The following is a 20,796-nucleotide window of genomic DNA, read 5'->3' as shown; positions in this document are numbered from 1 at the left end:
AGCCTGAAAGGGGCGGAGGCTTGTGAGGGGTTGTGGGTATATGGATGGCTTGCTGTCCCTCATCCGAAAGACAATCTAAACCTTCTGTGTGACCGGTGGTCAAGCACAGGGAAGCTGAGGTGGGATAGCGTGGGTACACAGGTGCCATCCTCATTCATGTCCCTGTAGAATCCCCAAGCATTCACCACCCCAGACTTCCTCAGTGACAACTGGATATCCTGCAGGTGGCCAGTGTAAACCCCAAAGACGGCACGTGCACTCTGAGGGACTGCATGTACAAAGATGTGCAGAAGGACTGGCCTGGCTACTCTGAGGGCGACCAGCAGCTGCTGAAGCGAGTGCTCATGCGGTAAGGTCCTGTGCAGACGTGGGTGGCAGCAGCCCCACCTCCAGCCTCCTCCAGCTCCAGCCTCAGAGGCCTTGGACAGGCCACAGCCTGACAGATGGCTCTCGATCATAGCTGTCCCCAACAGTGCAGGCTCCTCTGGGCCGGGGTGTCCCATCCATGTCCCCATGGCTTCTAATGAGCCTCTTGGGCCCACAGAGTACATGAGGCAGACCCCAGGAGAATGGCACAATAATTAAATGCCTCCCCTGGGCACTGGTGCTGGGAGTGGAGCAGCTAATTGGTTCTTGAGTGATTTCTCCCTGAGAGACTGCCATCGATTCCTCAAGTTTAGGGACACCAGCTTACTCTGGCGGCCTCGAACTCAGAGATCCGCCTGCCTCTGCCTCCCAAGTGCTGGGATTAAAGGCGTGTGCCACCACCGCCCGGGTTCTTTTCTTTTTTTAGCCAGGGTCTGAGAGAGACAATGCATGTCTGTCTTACCCCCTGACCTGCCTCCTGTCCCTGCCCTCCACTAGTGCTGCGCTGACAAGTGTGTGCCCCATTGTCAGGGTTACCTGCACCCAAGTGCTGAAGGTATCCACACTGGGCCTCTTACTGGTCCACAGGCAAGGGTATACTTCACCTGTGTGAGTGGTACTAGTCATCACTTCTAATGCCATTTCCCCGTGATGAGCCATTGGGTGCTCAGTACCAGGTCAGGGTGGGAGTGAGGGTGATACCTTGTGCATAGCAGGACCACATACAAGGTCACAGCTCACACACAGGATGGCCTTTGTGCCAGTGGGTGCCCCGGTGCTGACTGCCCACACTTCAGCATGCCAGAGCAGGAGTCCTCCCTGAGGACCCAGATTGGCTCTGCTGGGCATCTGTCCTGCATACAGCCCAGCTCTGGCTCTGGGAATCTGGCCCTCTGTGTAGCCATAGTCCCCAGGGCACAGTGGCAGTGCCACTATGGTGCCTCTACCACTCTTCTGCAGGAAGCTGTGCCAGCCACAGAGTGCCATCTCAGACTCCACTGCCTCCAGCCCACCCCGGGAGCACGGGCACGCAGCCTCACCCTCTCAGGTACCTGCCTGGGCATAGATGAGTGTGGGGTCTTCATGGTACCCCACAGCCCTGTGTGTCAATACCCACTGCCTAAGTCATGCTCCCTCAGGGGAATTGCTTTCTTCAGGGGCCGGGAGGGTCTGTCTGGGTGGCCATGTGCCCCCAGATCTTGTCCCTTCACCTTCCAGTGCCCACAGCCATGTATCTGCAGAATGCCTGTGAGTGGCCTGGCTCCCCTCCAGTCACTGCCCAATCAGGGCAGGCACCCGTGTGGAGGGACCGCCTTCCCTTGTGTGTGGCCTGCTGTGCACGGGCGCCCCCGTGTGGCCACAGCAGGCCCTGGCGGTGGTTACTAGTTCTTCTCTGCTCACTTTTCAGAAACGGCCACAGTCCACAGACTTCATTGACCCCCTGGCCAGCAAGAAGCCCCGGATCTCACACTTCACACAGCGAGCACAGCCTACCCTCAATGGCAAACTGGGCACCCCCAATGGCCATGAGACCATGCTGCCCACCCTGGGGCCCACCCCCACGGACACCTTCAGTTCTAGCCATCTGCCCCCACGGCTGGAGCCCCCACGGACCCACGACCCCCTGGCTGATGTCAGTAATGACCTGGGCCACAGTGCCCCAGACTACAAGCACCAGGAGGCCACCCCAGCCCCAGCCTCTCACCTCGGTCTGCCCCTGCTGACGGACTTTACCCAGTCTGAGCGACCTACTGGCTCCTCGCACAGTCACAGCCGACCCAAGAAGAAGTCCAAGAAGCACAAGGACAGAGAGCGGCCCCCTGAGGACAGGCCCCCTGAGGACAGGCCCCCTGAGGACAGGCCCCCTGCTCCACAGCCGGACGCCCCTGCCGCCCCTGCATTGCTCCCAGACACCTCAGGTCAGTACTACCCGGTTGTTTCTCTGAGCCGCTGGGGTGTGGGGTGTGAGAACAGCACTGGAGTCAGGACCTGGGGCCACTGTTTCTGGCCACCAGCCTGCTCAGTGCTTGGAGCTCGGGGCTACAGCACCCATGCCAGGTTACCATGGGAAGCAGCGTCTGGGAGCGCTGATGCCCTGGGCCAGTGAAGAGAGCGGCTGTATCCAGGGGGCAATGGCTGCTGGGACAGGAGGACCCCCGGGGAGGGAGGCAGAGGCATCTGGAGCCCTGTGTCTGCAGTCCTTGAGAGGAGACCTCTGTAGACCACTGCCACACCTGCTGAAGGTGCTGTCTCCAGAGGATCTCAGTGACAGACAGGGCACACTACCCTCAAAGAAACCACAGCCCCATCCTGACCAGAAACCAGACACAGTACACACCCCTGCAACAGAGCCCAGCACAGCTGGCTTCCCCGCGTGAGGACCAGTTGAGGTCGCCTGGCCCCATGTGCTTAGGCAGGATGTTGTGGCTGCACAGGACACTCCTTTTCCCTCCTTCCATTGAGGCCTAGCCCATGGGATGACTCTGCTCAAGTTCCGTGGGGCCTCAGCAGATGCCTTCGGTGTACCCCTACTCCGCCATCTCTGTCCCTGTGGAGCCGTTGTCAGCCTGGTCAGCTCCACAGTGCAAGTGTCCAGGGTCTCACTCAGTCAGCACCTGCCACTGGGCCCTGCAGTCTGTAGAGCAGCACCGGGGGGCCGGCCGGGGGCCTTGCAGCCACAGTAGGTTAGGCTGAGAGCATCTGATGGAAATGGGTGTGTGGGGACCTTGAGCTGCTGGCCCAGGGAAGCAGCAAGTGTACCCTGTCATCCCAGCCATGGAGGGTAGCCCAGGCTACCTGTAAATGAAAACCAAAGAAATGAATTAAATGGCTGGAAAATGGTACTCTGCCTGGCAAGCAACTCATGCCCAGGTACTGCCTGCACCTTGCTCTCCCCTTCCTAGATCCCACCAGCTCCTGGTGGTGGGTTTGGTCGGGAATGCCGTGTGGAGGACCCGCTCCTGGCCAGCCTAGCCCACAGCGTGTGCTGTGCAAAGGACTAGGGTCTGATGGAGTCCTTCCACTGAGTGAAGGCTAGTGCCAACAAGGTTTACGGTTGTTGTGCCGTCAGAGACAACATCTGCCCTGTTGTCTGCATGGCCAGGGTGTGTCTCCAGCCAGTGCAAATGCCCCACACTGCCAGCCATGTCTGGGCTATGTGGCTGTGGCCTGGACAGTGGGTTCCCACTCTGGCCAGCTGGTCTCAGCACAGGGTCCACTGCTAGTGCCCAGACTTGTGGCCATCACGCATGGCTTGCACCTCCCACCCCGACCCTGGACTAAGGGTGCATTGCTCATGCAGGTCTGAATGGAGCCTGTGCCAGTGTCCCCACGGCCACATCAGAGACCCCGGACTATTTGCTGTGAGTATCTTACCTAGGCTGTGCCTCCATCTGGACCCTGCCTGAGCCAGGTGCCGCTGCCCACTGTGCCCTTGAGCCCAGCAGCCCTTCTTGTCCCTCAGGAAATACCCTGCCATCTCCTCATCAGAGCAGCGTCAGAGCTACAAGAATGACTTCAACGCCGAATACAACGAGTACCGGAGCCTGCACGCGCGCATCGAGCAGATCACGCGCAGGTTCACACAGCTCGATGAACAGCTCAGGCAGCTGAGCCAGGGCTCCGAGGAGTATGAGGTAGTGCTAGCCATCCAGAGCCGGCAGTGACCGGGTCAGAGCGTGTGACCTGGGCTGGGTCCTAGCCTCAGGAGGTCTTGTAGCGCACACGGGGTTCTGGGGCATCCACTTCCCTGTGTGTCTTCCCCTGCCATGTCCCCTGCCTGTCTCGTTGGTCACTTCCAGAGAGGGCTGACATTTGGAGCTTTCCCAGGTGGGACATAATTAGTTCTTGGTGTTTCTCCCCAGACAACCCGTGGGCAGATTCTTCAGGAATACCGGAAAATCAAAAAGGTGCGTGAGGCAGAGTGGGTGCTGAGTGGGAAGCCCGCCCGGCCCGGGTGCTGGCTGGCTGGGTCTCACCCGCGCCCTGGTTCCCTGCAGACCAACACCAACTACAGCCGAGAGAAGCGGCGCTGTGAGTACCTGCACCGCAAGCTGGCCCACATCAAGCGCCTCATCGCCGACTACGACCAGCGGCAGCTGCAGGCCTGGCCCTAGCACACCGCCGCAGTCCCGAGGGCCCGCCTGCCTTTTCTAGTTTTCTATGAACTCGGCCCTTTGGCTGCCACAGAGACTGTCTATTTTTGTACCTTTTCTACTCCGTGCCTCCTCCACGGCCCATGCCTCCAGGGTTAGAGGCTCCAGGGAGAGTGGGCAGTGCCAGGGCCTGCCACCTTCAGATCCCCGCTGGCAAGGTCACTGCAGCTCCCGGCTGTGCCTGAAGCCCTCCGCGGTGGCCTCGGCAGCACATGGTCCTCAGCCCCCACACACCTGCTCTTCATGTCCCATGGAGGCTGCGTAAGGCTTGTGCTGCCGGCCTCGCTCCATCCCTCCATCCGTTGTGGGTCCTGGGGTCCTCTCTGGCAGGGGGACTGAGGGTGGTGCCTTGCTCGCCTTCTCCAGGGCGCAGGCCTGTGGCCCCCAATTGCTGCTTTCTTACTGTGCCTCGTCTTCTCATACCCCAGATCCTAGGGGCCATTGGTGTGTGTGTGTGTGTGTGTGTGTGTGTGTGTGTGCGCGTGTGTGTGCACGTGTGTGTGTGTATGCGAGCGCGCCCGTGCGTGGGTTCTGAGCTGTGCACATTCAGAAGGAAGCTATGGTGGGCATGTGCTGGAGGCTGCAGGGTCCCTGCACCCACAGCTGCAGAGCAGGGAGAGCAGAAGCTCAAACACAGATGTCTATTTTTCTAAACCTTGGGGGTGTCTCTGGATGGCTTCCAAAGAGCCTGGCTACCAGGAGGCACCTGCCTGGTCCAGTCCTACCCTACCCAGCTCTTTGCTTTTCTTTGGGACCCCTGGGGTCCTCAGACCCTATCGGAAACCAACCCTTCATGTTTAAACAGCTGTTGGTTTCTAAATGGGGCAGGGCTAGATTCTCGGCACAGTGCATGTCCCACGCTGCACTGCGCTGGGGCCGGCACCCCTCTCCTGCCCTGGGAACTCCACCCAGGGACTATCAGTTGAATTGGTCTGTTTTGTTCTGTTGTCTTGGGATTTATGAAGGGGAGTGCAGGGCCAGGCTCTAGGGCTGCGGGTGCTGGCTGGTAGGTTAGAGGTGGTCTAACTTATTGGTGGTCTCCGCCTTTGGACTGTACAGTGGATAGTCTACTTTGAGCCATGGAGTTGGTGTTTACAGTCTTCACTTTTGCCAAAACGTTACAATTGACAGGAGAGGCGGCGCCTCCTGGGGACCCTTTCTCAGAACCTGTCTTTTGTACACTAAGCAGGTGAACCGCCGACTTTTAAAGTCTATAATAAATTTGATGGAATCGAACCCTCTTGTGCTTTGTGTATGTCACTGAAGGATGTGCGGTGGTCCTACGTGAGGACTTGGCCCAGGGTCCCCTGTGGTGAGGTGAGGGATGAGGCCAGTCAGGCAGGCTGGGGTGGTCAGGCACTATGGCAGACTTGGGCACTCCTGTGCCCCGGGCACAAACAGGGTGGGCTCTCCCGCAGCGCCAAGGCCCGCAGGTGAGACCTTCACTCCAGCTACTAAGAAGGATGGGGCCTGCTTTAACAACAGCAGATCACAGCAAGGGGCGGTGGGGCTGAGCAGACAGCAGAGGCTGGGCTTGCACAGGGCAGTCTGTGAGCATGTTTGTTTTCAAAGGGAAGGGCCGGGGTCAGCCGGCCTCCAGGCCTTGGCCAGACTTCTGAGAGTTCTGAGGCGGCTGAGGAGGCGGAAGGAGAGCCAGGCGGCGCCCTGCGGGCCGCTGTGTACCCACCACCTGGGAACAGCCTGGCCTTGCTCTTCATCGCCGCCTCCCAGACAAAGCGGTCCCTGGCCTCAGCCCCCTCCCCCAGGAGGTCCAGGCCCCAGTCCTCCTGTCAGCCTTGCCCAGTAAATGTCCCAACTGCACAGTGTTTCTGCCTCAACCTCCCACATGCTGGGATGGCAGGTTGGCCGGTAGGCCGTATCATTACCTAAATCAGGCTGGCCAATAAATCACCCCGAGGACAGGACAAGACCAGCGGTCTGGGTCCTCTGCCCATGGGTCCCTGCTTGCATCTGAGCTCCTCTCCGGAGTTTTTCTTTAGGGGATGCTGTGCAATATGCCTGTAGTTCCCCCTTCACGGTCTCCTGCTCATACATCAAAACCCTTTCCAACAGCTCCGTCAGGGAATCCTGCCTGGGCCTCTTCACCGGGATGTGCTCAGTCCCCTTTCTGTCCCTTCATATTGGGACTGATTCAGGTTATCTGAAACGACAAAAAATCTGGACGCCTGCCTACAAAGCGCAGTCCCCCTCCCTTCGGGCAGACACTGCGGACGATCCACCTTTTTGGCCCAGCTCCAGCCGTGGAAAGTTCCGCTAGGAGGAGGCAGCTTGTTTTGGAAAGTTCTGGAGGTGCCTCCCCCGCCTGCCCGCCGGGTTCCCACGCTCCTTATCGCGGAGCCTGTCGAGGGGGAGGCCGCGCTGGCCTGGCCGGCCTGTCCCCTCCCCTCGGCCACGCAGGCTGGCGCCCGGGGCTGGGAGCAGGCAGGGCGGACCCCGGCGGCCGAGCTCAGCGCCGGGACCCCCAGGCCCCTCACCAGCTACGCCCCGCCTCCCGCTGGTGGCCGTCGCTCATTGGCTGCCGGGTGGTCCCGGTACAACGTGGTTGCGCAGCGAGCCAATGCGCACGGCGCTCGCGGCCAAGGCTGCTTCCGGCCACCTGGGTCCAAGGCACCTCGAACCCTGGGCTGCTCGTCACGCCCAGCAGGGGGCGTGGCCGGGGCGTGGCCTCCGTGCTTTTCTCCGCTGCCCGCGCGCCCTGGGGCCCCACGCCGCCCGCCTCCGTAGTCCGGTCCGACTCGGAGCCGGTGAGTGCGGTCCTGTCCTAGGGCGTAGGGTGGGCTCCCGGGCGGAGGGCCCGCCCTCACCGGCTCTGGCCCGCAGCTCGCCGCGATGGAGCCCGCCGCCCAGGTCCTGGTGGACAGCCCGGACGTCGTCTACAGCGCCGAGGCCATCAAGGCTCGCTACGAGTACCGGACCACACGCGTCGGCCGCGAGGGAGGCGTGCTGCGGGTGCGCGCGGGGCGTGGGCGGCGGCGGCGGACACCCGGGGCCCGAGGCCCCGCGACTCACGCCCCACCCGTCCTTAGGTGCAGCCCACGGCTACGCGCTTCACCTTCCGCACCGCCCGGCAGGTGCCCCGGCTCGGGGTCATGCTTGTCGGCTGGGGCGGGAACAACGGCTCCACGCTCACCGCGGCCGTGCTGGCCAACCGGCTGCGCCTGACCTGGCCCACGCGCACGGGTCGCAAGGTGGGGGCCCGGGCCGCGGAGAGAGCGGGGAGATGGCGGGGCGGGGCCCGGGGGCGGGGCCGCGAGGTGCGGGTGACGTCATGCCAGGGCGGCAAGGGTGGGGCGTGGCCTCGGGCCGGCGGTCCCGCGCGCCGGGGCCCCCCCCTGCTCAGCACCCTGCTCCTCTCGTCCCCCCCCCCCAGGAAGCAAACTATTACGGCTCGTTGACCCAGGCGGGCACCGTGAACCTGGGTCTAGATGGGGACGGCCGCGAGGTGTTTGCGCCCTTCAGCGCACTGCTGCCCATGGTGGCCCCCAACGACCTGGTGTTTGACGGTGGGCGGAACCTCGGGGTGGGGTGGGGGTAGGTGGGGGAGGCCCAGGGTAGGGGATGGGTTCAGTGTGAGGGTCCCCACAACCTAGGCTGGGATATCTCCTCACTGAACCTGGCCGAGGCGATGCGGCGCGCACAGGTCCTGGACTGCGGCCTCCAGGAGCAGCTGTGGCCCCACATGGAGAGCCTGCGTCCGCGGCCCTCCGTCTACATTCCGGAGTTCATCGCTGCCAACCAGACAGCACGTGCAGACAACCTCATCCCTGGCACGCGCGCGCAACAGGTGGAGGCCTCGGCCGGCTGCCCCCCCCCTTCTGTCCCGGGTAATGAGCGGCCCAAGCCTCTGGGGGGCTTGGACGATTCCACCTACTCTCTCCCCCATCCTTTCCCAGTTGGAGCAGATCCGAAAGGACATTCGAGACTTCCGATCCAGCGCAGGACTGGACAAGGTCATTGTGCTGTGGACCGCCAACACGGAGCGTTTCTGCGAGGTGGTCGCAGGTCGCAATGACACAGCCGGAAACTTGCTGCGGACTATCCAGGTGGGCGCACGCCCAGAATCCTGGGAGTCGAGGCCAGGCCAGAGGGAGCCTTGGCTGACTGCCTCTCTGCCCTCAGCTTGGTCTGGAGGTGTCACCATCCACGCTTTTTGCTGTGGCCAGCATCCTGGAGGGCTGCGCCTTCCTCAACGGGTCCCCACAGAACACACTGGTGCCCGGTGCCCTGGAGCTGGCTTCCCAGCGCCATGTGTTCGTGGGTGGGGATGATTTCAAGTCCGGTCAGACGAAGGTCAAGTCTGTTCTGGTGGACTTCCTCATCGGCTCTGGCCTCAAGGTACCTGGGGGCTTCAGGAGGTGCCAGGAGGGGGCCAGGAACCTGGTTTGGTGAGGGTACTGCAGAGCCGGGTGCACGTGCATCCATCATGACCCTGCCGACCACACAGACCATGTCCATCGTGAGCTATAACCACCTGGGCAACAACGACGGGCAGAACCTGTCAGCCCCGCTGCAGTTCCGCTCCAAGGAAGTGTCGAAGAGCAGTGTGGTGGACGACATGGTTCAGAGCAACCGTGTGCTCTACGCACCTGGAGAGGAGCCGGACCACTGCGTAGGTGGGGCTGAGGGCGGCCAGGGGCCTCGGTGCGGCCCACCCGTGGGGCTGTGTGACCTGATGAACCTCCACAGGTGGTGATCAAATACGTGCCCTACGTGGGTGACAGCAAGCGTGCCCTGGACGAGTACACCTCAGAGCTGATGCTGGGCGGAACCAACACCCTGGTGCTCCATAACACCTGTGAGGTACGGAGGGCGACGGGGTCGGGTGTGGTGGGCAGGGTGGGTGTGGGTTCGCCAGACCCTGTCACGCCTCTCACCAACCCCCACCCAGGACTCGCTCCTGGCGGCGCCCATCATGCTGGACCTGGTGCTGCTCACAGAGGTCTGTCAGCGCGTGAGCTTCTGCACCGACTCGGACCCTGAGCCTCAGGGCTTCCACCCCGTGCTGTCTCTGCTCAGCTTCCTCTTTAAGGCACCGCTGGTGCCCCCGGGCAGCCCAGTGGTGAACGCACTCTTCCGACAGCGCAGCTGCATCGAGAACATCCTCAGGTGCGCCTGGTGGAGGGCCGGGCACGGGCGGCAGGGCAGTCCTGGGGGCCCCTGCTGAGTCCACGCTCCCCCACAGGGCCTGTGTGGGGCTTCCGCCCCAGAACCACATGCTCTTAGAGCACAAGATGGAGCGCCCAGGCCCGGGCATCAAGCCAGGAGAGACTGCAGCCACCAGCCCACTGCCACATACGAAAGAGTCCACACCTGCTGCCACCAATGGCTGTACCGGTGATGCCAATGGGCATGCCCAGGCGCCGACACCAGAGGTGTCCACTGCTTAAGTCGAGTGATCCTTTCATCCCCAACCCTTCCCTTACTGTCCCCAAGACCTTGCCAATAAAATAAAGGGTCCCCATCAGGCAGGCCTCCGTGTGGCTTTTTACAGTTTCAGTGTGTAGCCCTGGCTAGCCTAGAATTTGGTATGTAGCCCAGGCTGGCCTCGAACTCAACCCATCCACTTGCCTCTGCCCAAGTGCTGGGGTTAAAGGCCTGCAACACCAGCCCGGTCCCTGTGCTGACGTGCTGAAGTGGTAGTTAGTCTCTCAGCTTCACCCCACTCATCTGAGCAGGGACTGAGGCCAAAGCTAGTGGTCAAGTGAAGGAAACCAGCCGTGCCAAAAAGACAAAACCAAATGTGTTTATTGGCAGTCGTCCTCCGCCCCAAGCCCTGTGACAGCACATAGGTCCGAAGGCCCGCACTTCTCTGAGGTCCTTGTGCGCGTCTGTGTGTGTGTGTGTGTGTGTGTGTGTGTGCGCGCGCGTGAGCGCGCGCGCGTGTGTGTCTGTGTGTGTGTTTAGAAAATGAGAAAGTCCTTCGTGGGGGCCCTGCTGGCCATCCAGGCTGGGCTGGCCAGGAGTCCGGGTAGCAGAGGCGCGACCCGAGACCTCGCCAGCAGGACACTGGGCTCAGGCCAGGGCTATCACACGCTCATGGTCATGCCGGGGGAGTACTGCAGAGAGAGGGCGGCGCGCGGAGCGCGGCTCAGCTCCGGCCGAGGCTGTGGCCCGCCCTCCCGGGGACAGGGGGAACCCGGGGAGGGTGGGGAGGAGGGGAAGGTGCCGCGGCCGCCCCCCCACCTGGCCCGCCGCGGTCACGGTCTTGCTCTGGCCCCGCGGCCGCCCCGCCGGGGTCTGCCCGCCAGGCCCCTCCGGCCCGCCGCGGCCGCGGGTGGGGAGTCGACGCAGGCGCTTACGCTTTCGCTCGGGAACGGGTGCAGGAAGGTCCCGGCGGCCGCCATCTCGCTGTCGTCGCGCGGGGTCCCCGGGGCGTTGCTCAGGCCGCCCACGGCGCCGGGGGAGTTCTGGGGGCGGCGCCGGTCAGCGCGGGGGTCCCCTGCCCCAGACCACCTGCCTCCACCCACCCAGCGCGCACGACCTCACCTTCGGCAGCCCGTCTATCTCGCCAGAGCCTGCGGAGAGACGAGAGGCTCAGGCGCCGGTGCGGAGCTCGGGGACGGGGTACCCCAGGACCTCCCGTTCCCGCAGCCTCGGCCCGGGCGACGGAGGGTGCAGGCGTGGCGCCCAGGGGCCGCCCGAGAGCCTGGGGACAGGGGTCTCTCGGCCGCCCCTCCCGTGGCGTGGAGATGAGGGCACTAGCGGGGCTAGGCGCCGGCGACCCTCGCAGCCTCCTGTCCCGGCGCCTGGGGTCACGGTGCCCGCCCACGGCGCCGCGAGGTGGCGCCCGGCCACTCACCCAGGGATCCGTTCACGTGGTGCGGCTCCATCGCGCTCATAGAGGCCATTGGGCCCTCGGGGCCGGGGCCGAGCGGGAACTGCGGGCACAGGGCAGCGTGGGGCTCGGGCCGGCCGCCCCCCGCGGGGTCCCCGTCGGGCGAGGCGCACCGGCCCCCACTCACGTTAGCCCTGCCGGCGCCCGGCCCGATGGGGTTCATGATGGTATACATGTTCTCGCTGGAGTTGGTGGAGTCTGGGGGCGAGAGCAGGGGCCGCGTGGGTGGGTGGGTGCGTGCAACGGGGACCCCGGCCCACTCCAACCCACGTGTTCCTCACCTCCAGGGCTGGGCATGATGGGTGTTCCGGGGGCCCCGCCCCCTCCTGCGGGTCCCTGCACGGAGACAGGGGGACTGTGAGACACAGCTCGTCTGGCCTGCACCCCGCAGGTCCCACCGCGCACCCGCAGGACTCACCGTGTAGCTGCCAGGCGATGAGGAAGCGTAGGGAATCTGGGAACAGGCAGGGGCAGCTGTGAGTCAGTGGCAGGCAGCTGGCCCGCGCCCTCCTTCCCCAGCTCACCCTGCCTGCCACTCACCGAGTTACCGCTGGGACTGGCCCACGGGCCACGCACCCCCGGACCCCTGGAAGAGATGGGGGCGCTGCAGCAGCCCAGGCGCCCAGGGCCCAGCAACCCGTCATTCCCTAGGGCTAAGTGACACTTTTGGCCTCAGTTTCCCCTCCAGACAGTGGGATAAACAATGCCCAAGTTGTCCCTGAATACACGGCCTGCCTCTAGGCTGGGTGACCACGACCCTAGGGCCTTACATGTTCATGGATGGCAGGACCTGGCTGGTGGCAAGGGAATTGGGTGGGGGCCGCATGCCAGCTCCATAGCCCTGTGGGGGCAAAGGGTTAGTCAGAAAGAACCCAGGGCGTGGCCCTTCTGCCCCATAATGGGTTGGGCCACCCCTTACCTGGGGCCCAACACTGGCCATGCCCCTCGGGGGTGTCACCCTCTGCATCGGGGCTCCCAGGCTGGGGTGCCCTGCGCAGACATAAGGAAGAGGCTCGGGCTTGGGCATTCCCAGGCACGGACGCCACATCAAGGCACGTCCGTGGAACAGCAGCTGGAGTGTGCTACTCACCCTGCGTACGCGGGGAGGGGTCCATGGCACCAGGGAGGAGGGGCTGGGAGCCAGGGAGGCCCACAGGAGGCTGTGGAGGGGCGCGAGGTACTGAGCCGGAGGCCACACCCCCACCCAGGTCCTGTCCCCCACCCCGCCCTCTCTCACCTGGCCTGGCATCCTTAGGGTGGGCCGGGCACCCCCTGGGAACCGCGCAGACATGAAGGGCTGGAAGAGGTGGCACGGGAGTCAGCCATCTCCGCTCGGGCCTCCCCTAGAGAAGCCCTGTTCTTACTATGCCTGGGGGCAGGGCAGGGGCTGGGGCCTCCAACCTTGCTAGTCCCCTGCCTCAGAGCCAGGTTGCAGACCACAGCCAGTTGGCACAGCTGCAGAAGTGGGCAGTGCAAGGTACCAGTGTGTGTGTGCCCACCTGACCGCGGGGTTCACCAGCGTGTGTGCCCACCTGACCGCGGGGTTCACCAGCGTGTGTGCCCCACCTGACCGCGGGGTTCACCACCAGCGTGTGTGCCCACCTGACCGCGGGGTTCACCAGCGTGTGTGTGTGCCCACCTGACTGCGGGGTTCACCGGCGTGTGTGGGGGGCCCCACCTGACCGCGGGGTTCACCAGCGTGTGTGTGGGCCCCGCCTGACCGCGGGGTTCACCAGCGTGTGAGCCCCACCTGACCGCAGGGTTCACCGGCGTGTGTGGGGCCCGACTGCGGGGTTCACCAGCGTGTGTGTGGGGCCCCACCTGACCGCGGGGTTCACCAGCGTGTGTGTGGGCCCCGCCTGACCGCGGGGTTCACCAGCGTGTGTGTGGCCCGACTGCGGGGTTCACTAGCGTGTGTGTGGGGCCCGACTGCGGGGTTCACTAACGTGTGTGTGGGGCCCGACTGCGGAGTTCACTAGCGTGGGGGGGGCCGACTGCAGGGTTCACTAGCGTGTGGGGCCCGACTGCGGGGTTCACTAGCGTGTGGGGGGCCCCACCTGACCGCGGGGTTCACCACCGCCGCTAGCGATGACAAGGTGCACACGTTCACACCCACTGTGGCGACCACCGAATCTGGCCTGCAGCTTGCCCTACCTCAACTGTGGGGACAAGAGGGGCCCCGGGCAGCCTACCTGAAAGAAGCCCGGCGCCCCAGGACCGGCCCCCATTGCGTCATTAGGGGCCATGGCGCCCATCACAGGGTTGGGGGCCGCCGCACTCTGCAAGGACACGGGACAGGATGGGGTGAGCCCACGGCAGGTGACTCCCTCATCTTTGCAGACGGCCTGGGGACAGTGTCAGGCGGCCAGACTGGGATGTCAATCAGGACCAGAGAAAGGGGAGGCTGACGTGGCACAGCCACCCCCGACTTCTCCACTGGCCTGCGTTCCCTGGGGTGGCCTTCTGATGGCGCACGCCCCAACTGCGCAGCCAGTCCTTGCCCAGCCCTGCAGGAGGCAGGAGCAGTACTCTGGGTAGGGGCCACAGTCCCCAACCCTCCTTAGATGGACAAGGGCCAGGCCTGACAGGCCCAGAGCAGGGGTGGGGGTGACAGGCCACTTCCGCTGCCTGATTCCATTCTGGCGAGAGGCCCCAAGCCCGGGAAGGCTGACCTCAGGACAGCCCTTTCCGCCGACCACCTCCTCACTGCCTTCTCCACAGGTGGAGACCTTCCGGCGTCCCTAGACTGCACTGGCTGGCACAGGAACGCCTGGGACTTCGGAGGAGGCTTCCGCCGCGATCTCTGAGCCAGGTCTCTGGTCCAGCCCCGATAATAAAAGACGGCAGCCCACGGCGAGAGCACACTCGCAAGGACCCCCAAGACCCTTGCGATCGCGGGTGATTTAGGGGTTGCCGTGACCAAAGCTCCCCAGGGTTCCTCGGTGCAGACCGGCCCGGTACTGCGGGATGGCAGCCTGATCGGGAACCCCACCCCCCGCCCCCGTCAATCATCCCACAGCGACGACGACGCCCGCCCGCGTTGCCATGACGACGGGCAGGGGCGCGCTAGCGTTTCCAGGAGACGCCAAGGTCGGGGCCGCAGCCGCGGGGCGCCTAAGACCAGTCGGCTCTGGCCCCGCCCTCCGACGCCCACGCTGCTATGGCAACCGGCGCCTAGGGACTGCGGAGCGGAGGCCAGGGCTGCCCACTGTGCCAAAGGGAAACTGAGGCCAGGGAGTTGGCCTTTAACCCCAACACTCCAGAGGCGGAGGCAGAGAGATCTCTGCGAGTTCGAAGCCAGCATGAGCTACAGAGGATTCCAGGATAACAGGATTATTTAGTGAGACCCTGTCTCAAACAAAAAAGGAAACAAAAAATTCCAGGAGCTGGAGAGGCGGCTGGGCAATTAGAAGTCTGGGCTGCTCTGGCAGAGGCCCCAGGTTCAGTCCCCAGCACCCACACGGCAGTCCACAGTAGTAACTCCAGTTCCAGGCATCTGACACCCTCTCCTGACCCCCACAGGTACGGCGTGCACATGGTGTGCAGCCAGACTTGCAGGCTTTAAAACATTCATACACATAAAATAAAAGTATTTTTAAAAATAATGGAGAGGGGCTGGGCGGTGGTGGCGCACGCCTTTATTCCCAGCACTCGGGAGGCAGAGGCAGGCGGATCTCTGTGAGTTTGAGGCCAGCCTGGGCTACAGAGGGAGATCCGGACAGCCAGGGCGACACAGGGAAACCCTGTCTCGAAACAAACAAACAAAAACAAAAGTGGCCCAGATCCCAGAGCCCTGAGACTCACATAGTCCTGGAAGACTTTGGCCTCACTGGAGTGTTCGCAAACCTCTCTGCGGTCTGGGGCTGCGCAATAAAGGTCCCAGAAGACACTGTGGGCAGCAGAGGGAACGAGGTGACCCCACACACCCCCGAAGTTCCCGCTTCCCTCCGTCTGCTCTCACGCAGGCACATACCACCACCAAGAGTGCAGGAAACCAGGGGGCTCGCCCAGTGTGATGTTCTTCTCCCAGCGGATCTACGGCGGAGAGGGTGCGTGAGGGGCAGGTACCCAAGAGGGACAAGCGGACAATTCAGGACAACACGGGGTGTCCAGGTAGAGTGGACGCTCACCTCGGACAGGAAGGTCTGTGCCGACTTCTGTGCCCCCACATGCAGCAGGTATTCGTATACATACAGAGCGAGCCTGCAGACAGGGTGGGAGATGGTTCAGGTTGTTCAGCAGAGGGCACCCACGGGCCGAGCCCAACACAAGGCCTCGATCAGGTTCCCCAGCCCCATACTAGATCCTCAGCACCACCAATCACAGGAAACAGCTTCAGTGACCTGTGGCAGCCAACTCCTATAGATCCATCAACACCCCACCTAAAGGCCCCTCCCAAGGGCCCCATCTTCATCCTTAGTATCCAGTGATAACCGTAACTTTCCTTTCCTGTAGAGTACTCAAGGAGACCATAATGGTGCCTCTGGGGAGAAGGGAGAGGTGAGGCAGAGGCGTGGCTGACAGGAGGGCCGGCAGTGACACATCCCCGCCACGGGGCCACATGGCGGGTTAGGTCATCCCCCCAGTCTTCCTTCCGTGGCAGCTCCCATCCCCAGCGTCACCCACCTGCTGGGCACTGGCTCACATATATGTTCTCTGGGTGTCCCCACAGGGGCATGAGGACAGAGGGACATCTGGGAGCTGGAGACACGGACCTGCAGGGCTCCAGGGGCCTCCCCAGCTGTCCTCACCCTCCCTGGCTGAGGGCCTCATCCTAAAATAATCTGCCTCTGGCTCAGGCCCTGCTCCCCCTCACACCCCAGCGTGGCCCCCACTAGCTCATGTCTGTCCCAGGACACACTTGGGGACAAATGCAGCGACCTTGCACCCCAGCCTGACCCGGTGGCTCTGCCCTCCACCTTGACATTCTTCAACCACCATCTATCTGCCCATCTGTCCACCTGCCCACCCGTTGTCCATCGGTCTGCCCTGGTGCAGTGGCCCACCAGCCACCCTCCTAGGGCCCACGCTGTTCTCTCAGACATACACGAGCAGACCTAGAAGGGCCGAGCTGGCAGAGGAGAGGCCTGTGTCAGGATCGGGGTGGGCTGGCCCAAGATGAGGGCCGTGCTTGCGACTTGTACCACGTGAGCTGTGTGGGACGGCAGCGTGGCCAGGGTGCCCTGCCAGCCCAATCCCCCTCCTGATAGCCAGGAAGGAGCTGTGGCCACCAGAGCCTACCATTCTGTGGCCAGAGACTGCGCTGGGGCCTGATAGGGATGACACAGCTCGGTGATGCCCGGATGCTCACTCCTCGACCACTGTGACGTCATTCTCCACCCTCTTCCCACAGCCTGCCCATCGGTGGCCTGACCCTGCTGCAGCCCCAGAGCCTTCTCTTTCTCTCTGGTTGGTATTTTCATCCCTGTGCCCCCCCCAGCCACCTGCTCCCTGGAAGCTCCCCCACATCCAAAGGGGGCCTCAGGAATTGGGGGTCACGGGTGAGCAGGCTCTCACCAGCACCCCAATCACAAAGGCTAGTACAACAGGGAGACCCCCTGGACCCAGCCACTGGGGTGGAGACGGGTCGCTGGAGGGACACAAGGCCAGTCTCAAGGGTGCGCCACTGCCCCCTCCCCCATCATGTCTGCCCTGCCTGCTCCAGGCCCCGCGCTGTCTGAGCTCCAGCTCGGCCCTCCGCTACCTCCTGCCTCCCACCCCAAGGCCTCTGCTGTGCCTCCCAACTCCAGCGTCAACAGTCTGAGGTGTTCCCGCCATACTCCACTCTGCCCATGCCCACTCACCCTATTGTCTCTTACAGGTTGGGGGAGGGCACAGCCACAGGTCCTGAGACCCGCACGGTCCTGGGTCAGCCCAGGCCTCAGTTTCCCCAACTCCCTTGCAGCGGAACGCCAGGCCAGGACAAAGCTCAGCGCCCTTCCTGCTGGAAGGGCTGAGCGGCCTGGGGCGCAGGCCCGGGCTGAGCGGCGTGGACAGCTTCATGTTAGCTGGTTCCCAAGGCCCCAAACACCACTGCCACGGCCACCATAATTACGGGGGTTCCTGTAAAGGTCACCCTACCAGCGCCCCTCAGACAGGCTGCCGGGAGCCGACAGTAACACTCCAGTCATCATCTAACCTGTCCCCAGGTCCTGCCAAGGTCTTCAGTGACCCTGTCACCCACAGGCCTTTCTCCCCAGGTGAGGGCCTTAAACAGCACGTTGTCACCTGTGTCAAGAGGAAGGTGGCTGTCCTGTGTCATCCTGAAGGCTGCTCAGAGAAGCCACCTCAACTGTTGGGCAGCACCAGACGGACACGTGCCCACGGCCAACGCTTACACACTTCAACTTACACAGGGTCCACTCAGACCCCAGCCTTACCCTGGCCACCCAAATGCGGGGTCCCCACAGCCAGGCAGACGCCGTGGAGCTGGCTGCCCACGCTCAGACAGACAGGCCTACAAGGCTCTAGTTGCTGAGGGGACAGAGGAGAGGGCACAGCAGGCCTGGAAGACGGAGGCCACAAACAGGTGAGTCCAGGGTACAGATGGGGTGACCCCTCACCCCACTTCTCAGAAGAGAAAAATCAGGGCTGGGCCAGTCAGTAATTGAGACACTAGAGTTGGAAGTCCTGAACTCAGAAAGGTCAGCCAACCACAGTGCAGTAAGTAAACTGAGGCAGGGCCACCTGCCTACCCTCTCTCTGAGGATCCCACAGGAAAGATGGATGACCGTACACAGCCATGTGCTGAGAGGCCTGGTTCCCGGGGCCTCATCCACCAGGACCAGCTCCCACACAGGCCTCCCGCCCACCCCAGCTCCCCGGCTCTGGCTTCAACCATCCCAAGCCTGGTTGGCCTCTCTGCTGTTCTCTGTGAGGCCCGCAGCCCAAATTCACTGTTTTTTCAGACGGCCTTGCTAAGTAGGTGAGTGGATGGGAGATCCTCCTGCCTCAGCCTCCTGTATGCACTTTCAAAAACACAAGCCTCCCTGTGGTCCACACTCAACTTCAGGACTTCTGCTAATCCGCAGCCCAGCCGCAGCTCCCTGCCTGCTCCTACCACAGGGCCTTTGCACACACTGAGCCTGCCACCATATCCCTCCCCTTCTCTCCCCCCTGCTCCCCTTCCAGCCTACCTTGAGGGCCCTTGCTTTCTGAATGTGCGTGTCCTCTCACATAGACCCCCCCACCCCCGCCTCATCCATCACCTCCCCAACTTAGCACAGGACTACTGACTATGTGAACTAGTCCCCAGGCTGGGGACTCACCAGGTGTTGGGTGACCCAGCCAGACAGCCCCTGCTTCCCACATGGGCAGCAGCCCGATGCCAGGATGGGTCATTGAGTTTACTGAGCCACAAATGAGGCCTGAGGGGCAGCCTTGCATGGCATCCCCAGTGACCCAGACTTCTCTGTGCAGGGTGATCTGTCCCATAACCAGGACTGTGCCGGGCAGCACAGCTTCTGGGTGACCAGCCATGTTCCCACACAGGCCTCTGCACACTCACCTCACCTCCAGTGTGAGTGTTGGGCCCCCAGCACACTTCAAATGTTCAAATCTTCACCCACTCCCCTGCACGGGCACCCAGGGAAGGAATGCCAGCCCAGGTGGGTGCTCACTGGAAGCTTGTCCACCTGGGCCACTCATCCTGTATGTCCAACACTGGGCAGTGAGAGCCAGAAACACTCTGGCCCACCCAGGGCTACTGGGTGGTAGCCCAGGACCTGCAGGTCAGACGCGGCCAGAGGCCACACCTTCCCTCCCGCTCTGTGCCCACACCTTTGCCCACGAGTGGCAGTGGAGTTCAGCTCAGGTCACACACGCCCGTGCAAATCTCACGATCTCCAACACCTCACGTGGCCCTAGGGTCCCTCAACCTCCGAGAACCCTAGGAGTCCCGCTGCAAACCTCCAGCTTGGGGCTTGCGTGCATGGGACCCCTGCAGCTCTCCATGAGCCCCACGGTCTCACAGGCCGCCCCTAATGCGCACACCTGTCAGGTCTGTGAGACCCCAGAGCCATCGAGGTCTCGCACCCCTCAGATGCTGTGGCTGCCCTGGGCGTCCTGTGACCGCTCGCATCCACGTCCTGCTCTCCCGCTACACCCTGGCCTCCTTAGAGCTCACAGCCCCCCGACCCCGCACCCCATCCACTGCCGTGGGATCCCAGCATCCGCTTTGGGGTCCTGTCTGACCCCTTGATCTCCTGTCCCCTCAAGTGTCCTGAGACCCCAGGCTCCCTTGGCTCTCCCACGCTGCAATCTCATGCCCTCTGTATTTCACGTGACCCTGAGCCCCTGGAACTCGAGTGCCCCCAATATATTCTGTCCTTTGTGTCTCCCGTGACCCCAAGAGAGCCTCAGGTCTCGCACGCCCACAATCACCCACGCGGGAGGTCTCGCATGACCCCACGAGCCCCTTGACCTCGTGTGTACCCCTGAAATCCCGCTCCATTCTGATCTCCAGCAACTCCACGAGCCCTCTGGATCGCGTGTGTCCCCCTGAAATCCCGCACCCTTCTGGTCTCGCGTGACCCCACGGCCCCCGGTCCTGCGTGGCCCCCGCGCCGCGCACTCACTTCTCGCGCGCCTGGCCGTCCGAGGGCGCGCAGCCCTTGCCCGCTTTGCCGTACATGCTCCGCACCTGTCAGGCGCGCGTGGCCATCGCTGCCCGCGCCCCGGGCCCCGCAGCCATGTCCGCGCGGGAGCTGCGGCCGCGGGTGGGTTCTAGCAGCGCTGCCCTCCGCGGGCTGTTCCGGGAAGCGCGCCACCGCCGCCGCGCGCTCCCGCCGCTCTTAAAGCGGCAACGGCGGGCGCGCGGGTGGGCCCAGCGCTGGGAGCGCGCACGCGCAGAGCCGCGGGGGCGGCACTGCCCACCAGTAGGTTGCGCGCGACTTAGCCGCGGCTACTGTACCTCTCGCAGACACCCACGCGGGAGACACGCTCTAGAGCTGCCATGTCTGAAAATCGGGAAGCTGAGGCAGGAGGATGACTGCGAGTTCCAGGCCCACCAAGGCTGTGGAGCGAGACTCCCAGTTGCACAGACTCGCGGGGCTGTGGGTATCTCGGCTTCGACTCGGGACATGCACCGGTCTCCTGACCTCAAAGTGCGTGCGTCCACGGCATTCTGCACCTCGGACACACACGGCGAGCCCACATGCAGCGCGGCCAGCTGTGAGGTTCCATCTTTTTCTTTTGAGAGGGTTTCACATAGTTCAGGCTGGCCTCGAACTAATTAAGCAGCAGAGGACGCGACCTTGAACTTTTGATCCTGCCTCAGCCTCCCTGCTGCTGAGATGACAGGTGTGCACTGGTTAGCCTGGGTGGATGGAACCCGGGGCTTTGTGCATGCCAGCGCTGGACCAACTGAGCCCCAGTCCAACCACATTTTGTTTGTTTTTCTGAAACCGTGTCTTCACTCGG

General features: G+C 63.2%; 3 protein-coding genes across 4 annotated transcripts in view; 2 read left to right on the top strand and 1 right to left on the bottom strand.

Annotated features, from left to right (window-relative positions):
* The window catches only part of Ell (elongation factor for RNA polymerase II), a 49,297-nt gene extending 43,541 nt beyond the window's left edge, over positions 1 to 5,756 (top strand). Inside the window, exons 6-12 of the mRNA XM_059244935.1 lie at positions 225 to 349; positions 1,327 to 1,414; positions 1,775 to 2,285; positions 3,668 to 3,728; positions 3,830 to 4,001; positions 4,230 to 4,274; positions 4,365 to 5,756. Of these exons, the coding sequence (XP_059100918.1) occupies positions 225 to 349; positions 1,327 to 1,414; positions 1,775 to 2,285; positions 3,668 to 3,728; positions 3,830 to 4,001; positions 4,230 to 4,274; positions 4,365 to 4,481 (1,119 nt within the window). The 3' untranslated portion in view covers positions 4,482 to 5,756. The remainder of the gene's footprint in view (positions 1 to 224; positions 350 to 1,326; positions 1,415 to 1,774; positions 2,286 to 3,667; positions 3,729 to 3,829; positions 4,002 to 4,229; positions 4,275 to 4,364) is intronic.
* Positions 5,757 to 7,149: 1,393 nt separating this feature from the next.
* Isyna1 (inositol-3-phosphate synthase 1) lies at positions 7,150 to 10,005 on the top strand. Its single transcript, XM_059244370.1, has 11 exons — positions 7,150 to 7,285; positions 7,362 to 7,490; positions 7,568 to 7,729; positions 7,912 to 8,044; positions 8,132 to 8,325; positions 8,435 to 8,584; positions 8,661 to 8,876; positions 8,986 to 9,150; positions 9,228 to 9,341; positions 9,430 to 9,647; positions 9,724 to 10,005. Exons 2-11 carry the CDS (start codon positions 7,371 to 7,373, stop codon positions 9,926 to 9,928), a joined length of 1,677 nt encoding a protein of 558 aa, XP_059100353.1. The 5' UTR covers positions 7,150 to 7,285; positions 7,362 to 7,370; the 3' UTR covers positions 9,929 to 10,005.
* Positions 10,006 to 10,427: 422 nt separating this feature from the next.
* Ssbp4 (single stranded DNA binding protein 4) lies at positions 10,428 to 20,118 on the bottom strand. Of its 2 annotated transcripts, XM_059244241.1 has the most exons (17): positions 19,953 to 20,118; positions 15,507 to 15,579; positions 15,350 to 15,411; positions 15,181 to 15,265; positions 13,569 to 13,655; positions 12,614 to 12,673; positions 12,467 to 12,536; positions 12,296 to 12,366; positions 12,147 to 12,217; positions 11,917 to 11,962; positions 11,795 to 11,830; positions 11,658 to 11,712; positions 11,504 to 11,574; positions 11,341 to 11,419; positions 11,028 to 11,056; positions 10,841 to 10,948; positions 10,428 to 10,597 (listed from the first exon to the last, which is right to left on the bottom strand). In XM_059244241.1, exons 1-17 carry the CDS (start codon positions 20,006 to 20,008, stop codon positions 10,568 to 10,570), a joined length of 1,089 nt encoding a protein of 362 aa, XP_059100224.1. In that variant the 5' UTR covers positions 20,009 to 20,118; the 3' UTR covers positions 10,428 to 10,567. The 2 variants fall into 2 exon arrangements, with proteins under 2 accessions (XP_059100224.1, XP_059100223.1); XM_059244240.1 differs by having other exon boundaries at positions 10,428 to 10,948.
* Between the last annotated feature and the right edge of the window lie 678 nt (positions 20,119 to 20,796).

This window comes from Peromyscus eremicus, chromosome 17 (assembly GCF_949786415.1).
Source record: "Peromyscus eremicus chromosome 17, PerEre_H2_v1, whole genome shotgun sequence".
NCBI lineage: Eukaryota > Metazoa > Chordata > Mammalia > Rodentia > Cricetidae > Peromyscus > Peromyscus eremicus.
The sequence above is the reverse complement of the archived record's forward strand: the minus strand, read 5'-3'. Positions and strand labels throughout refer to the sequence as shown.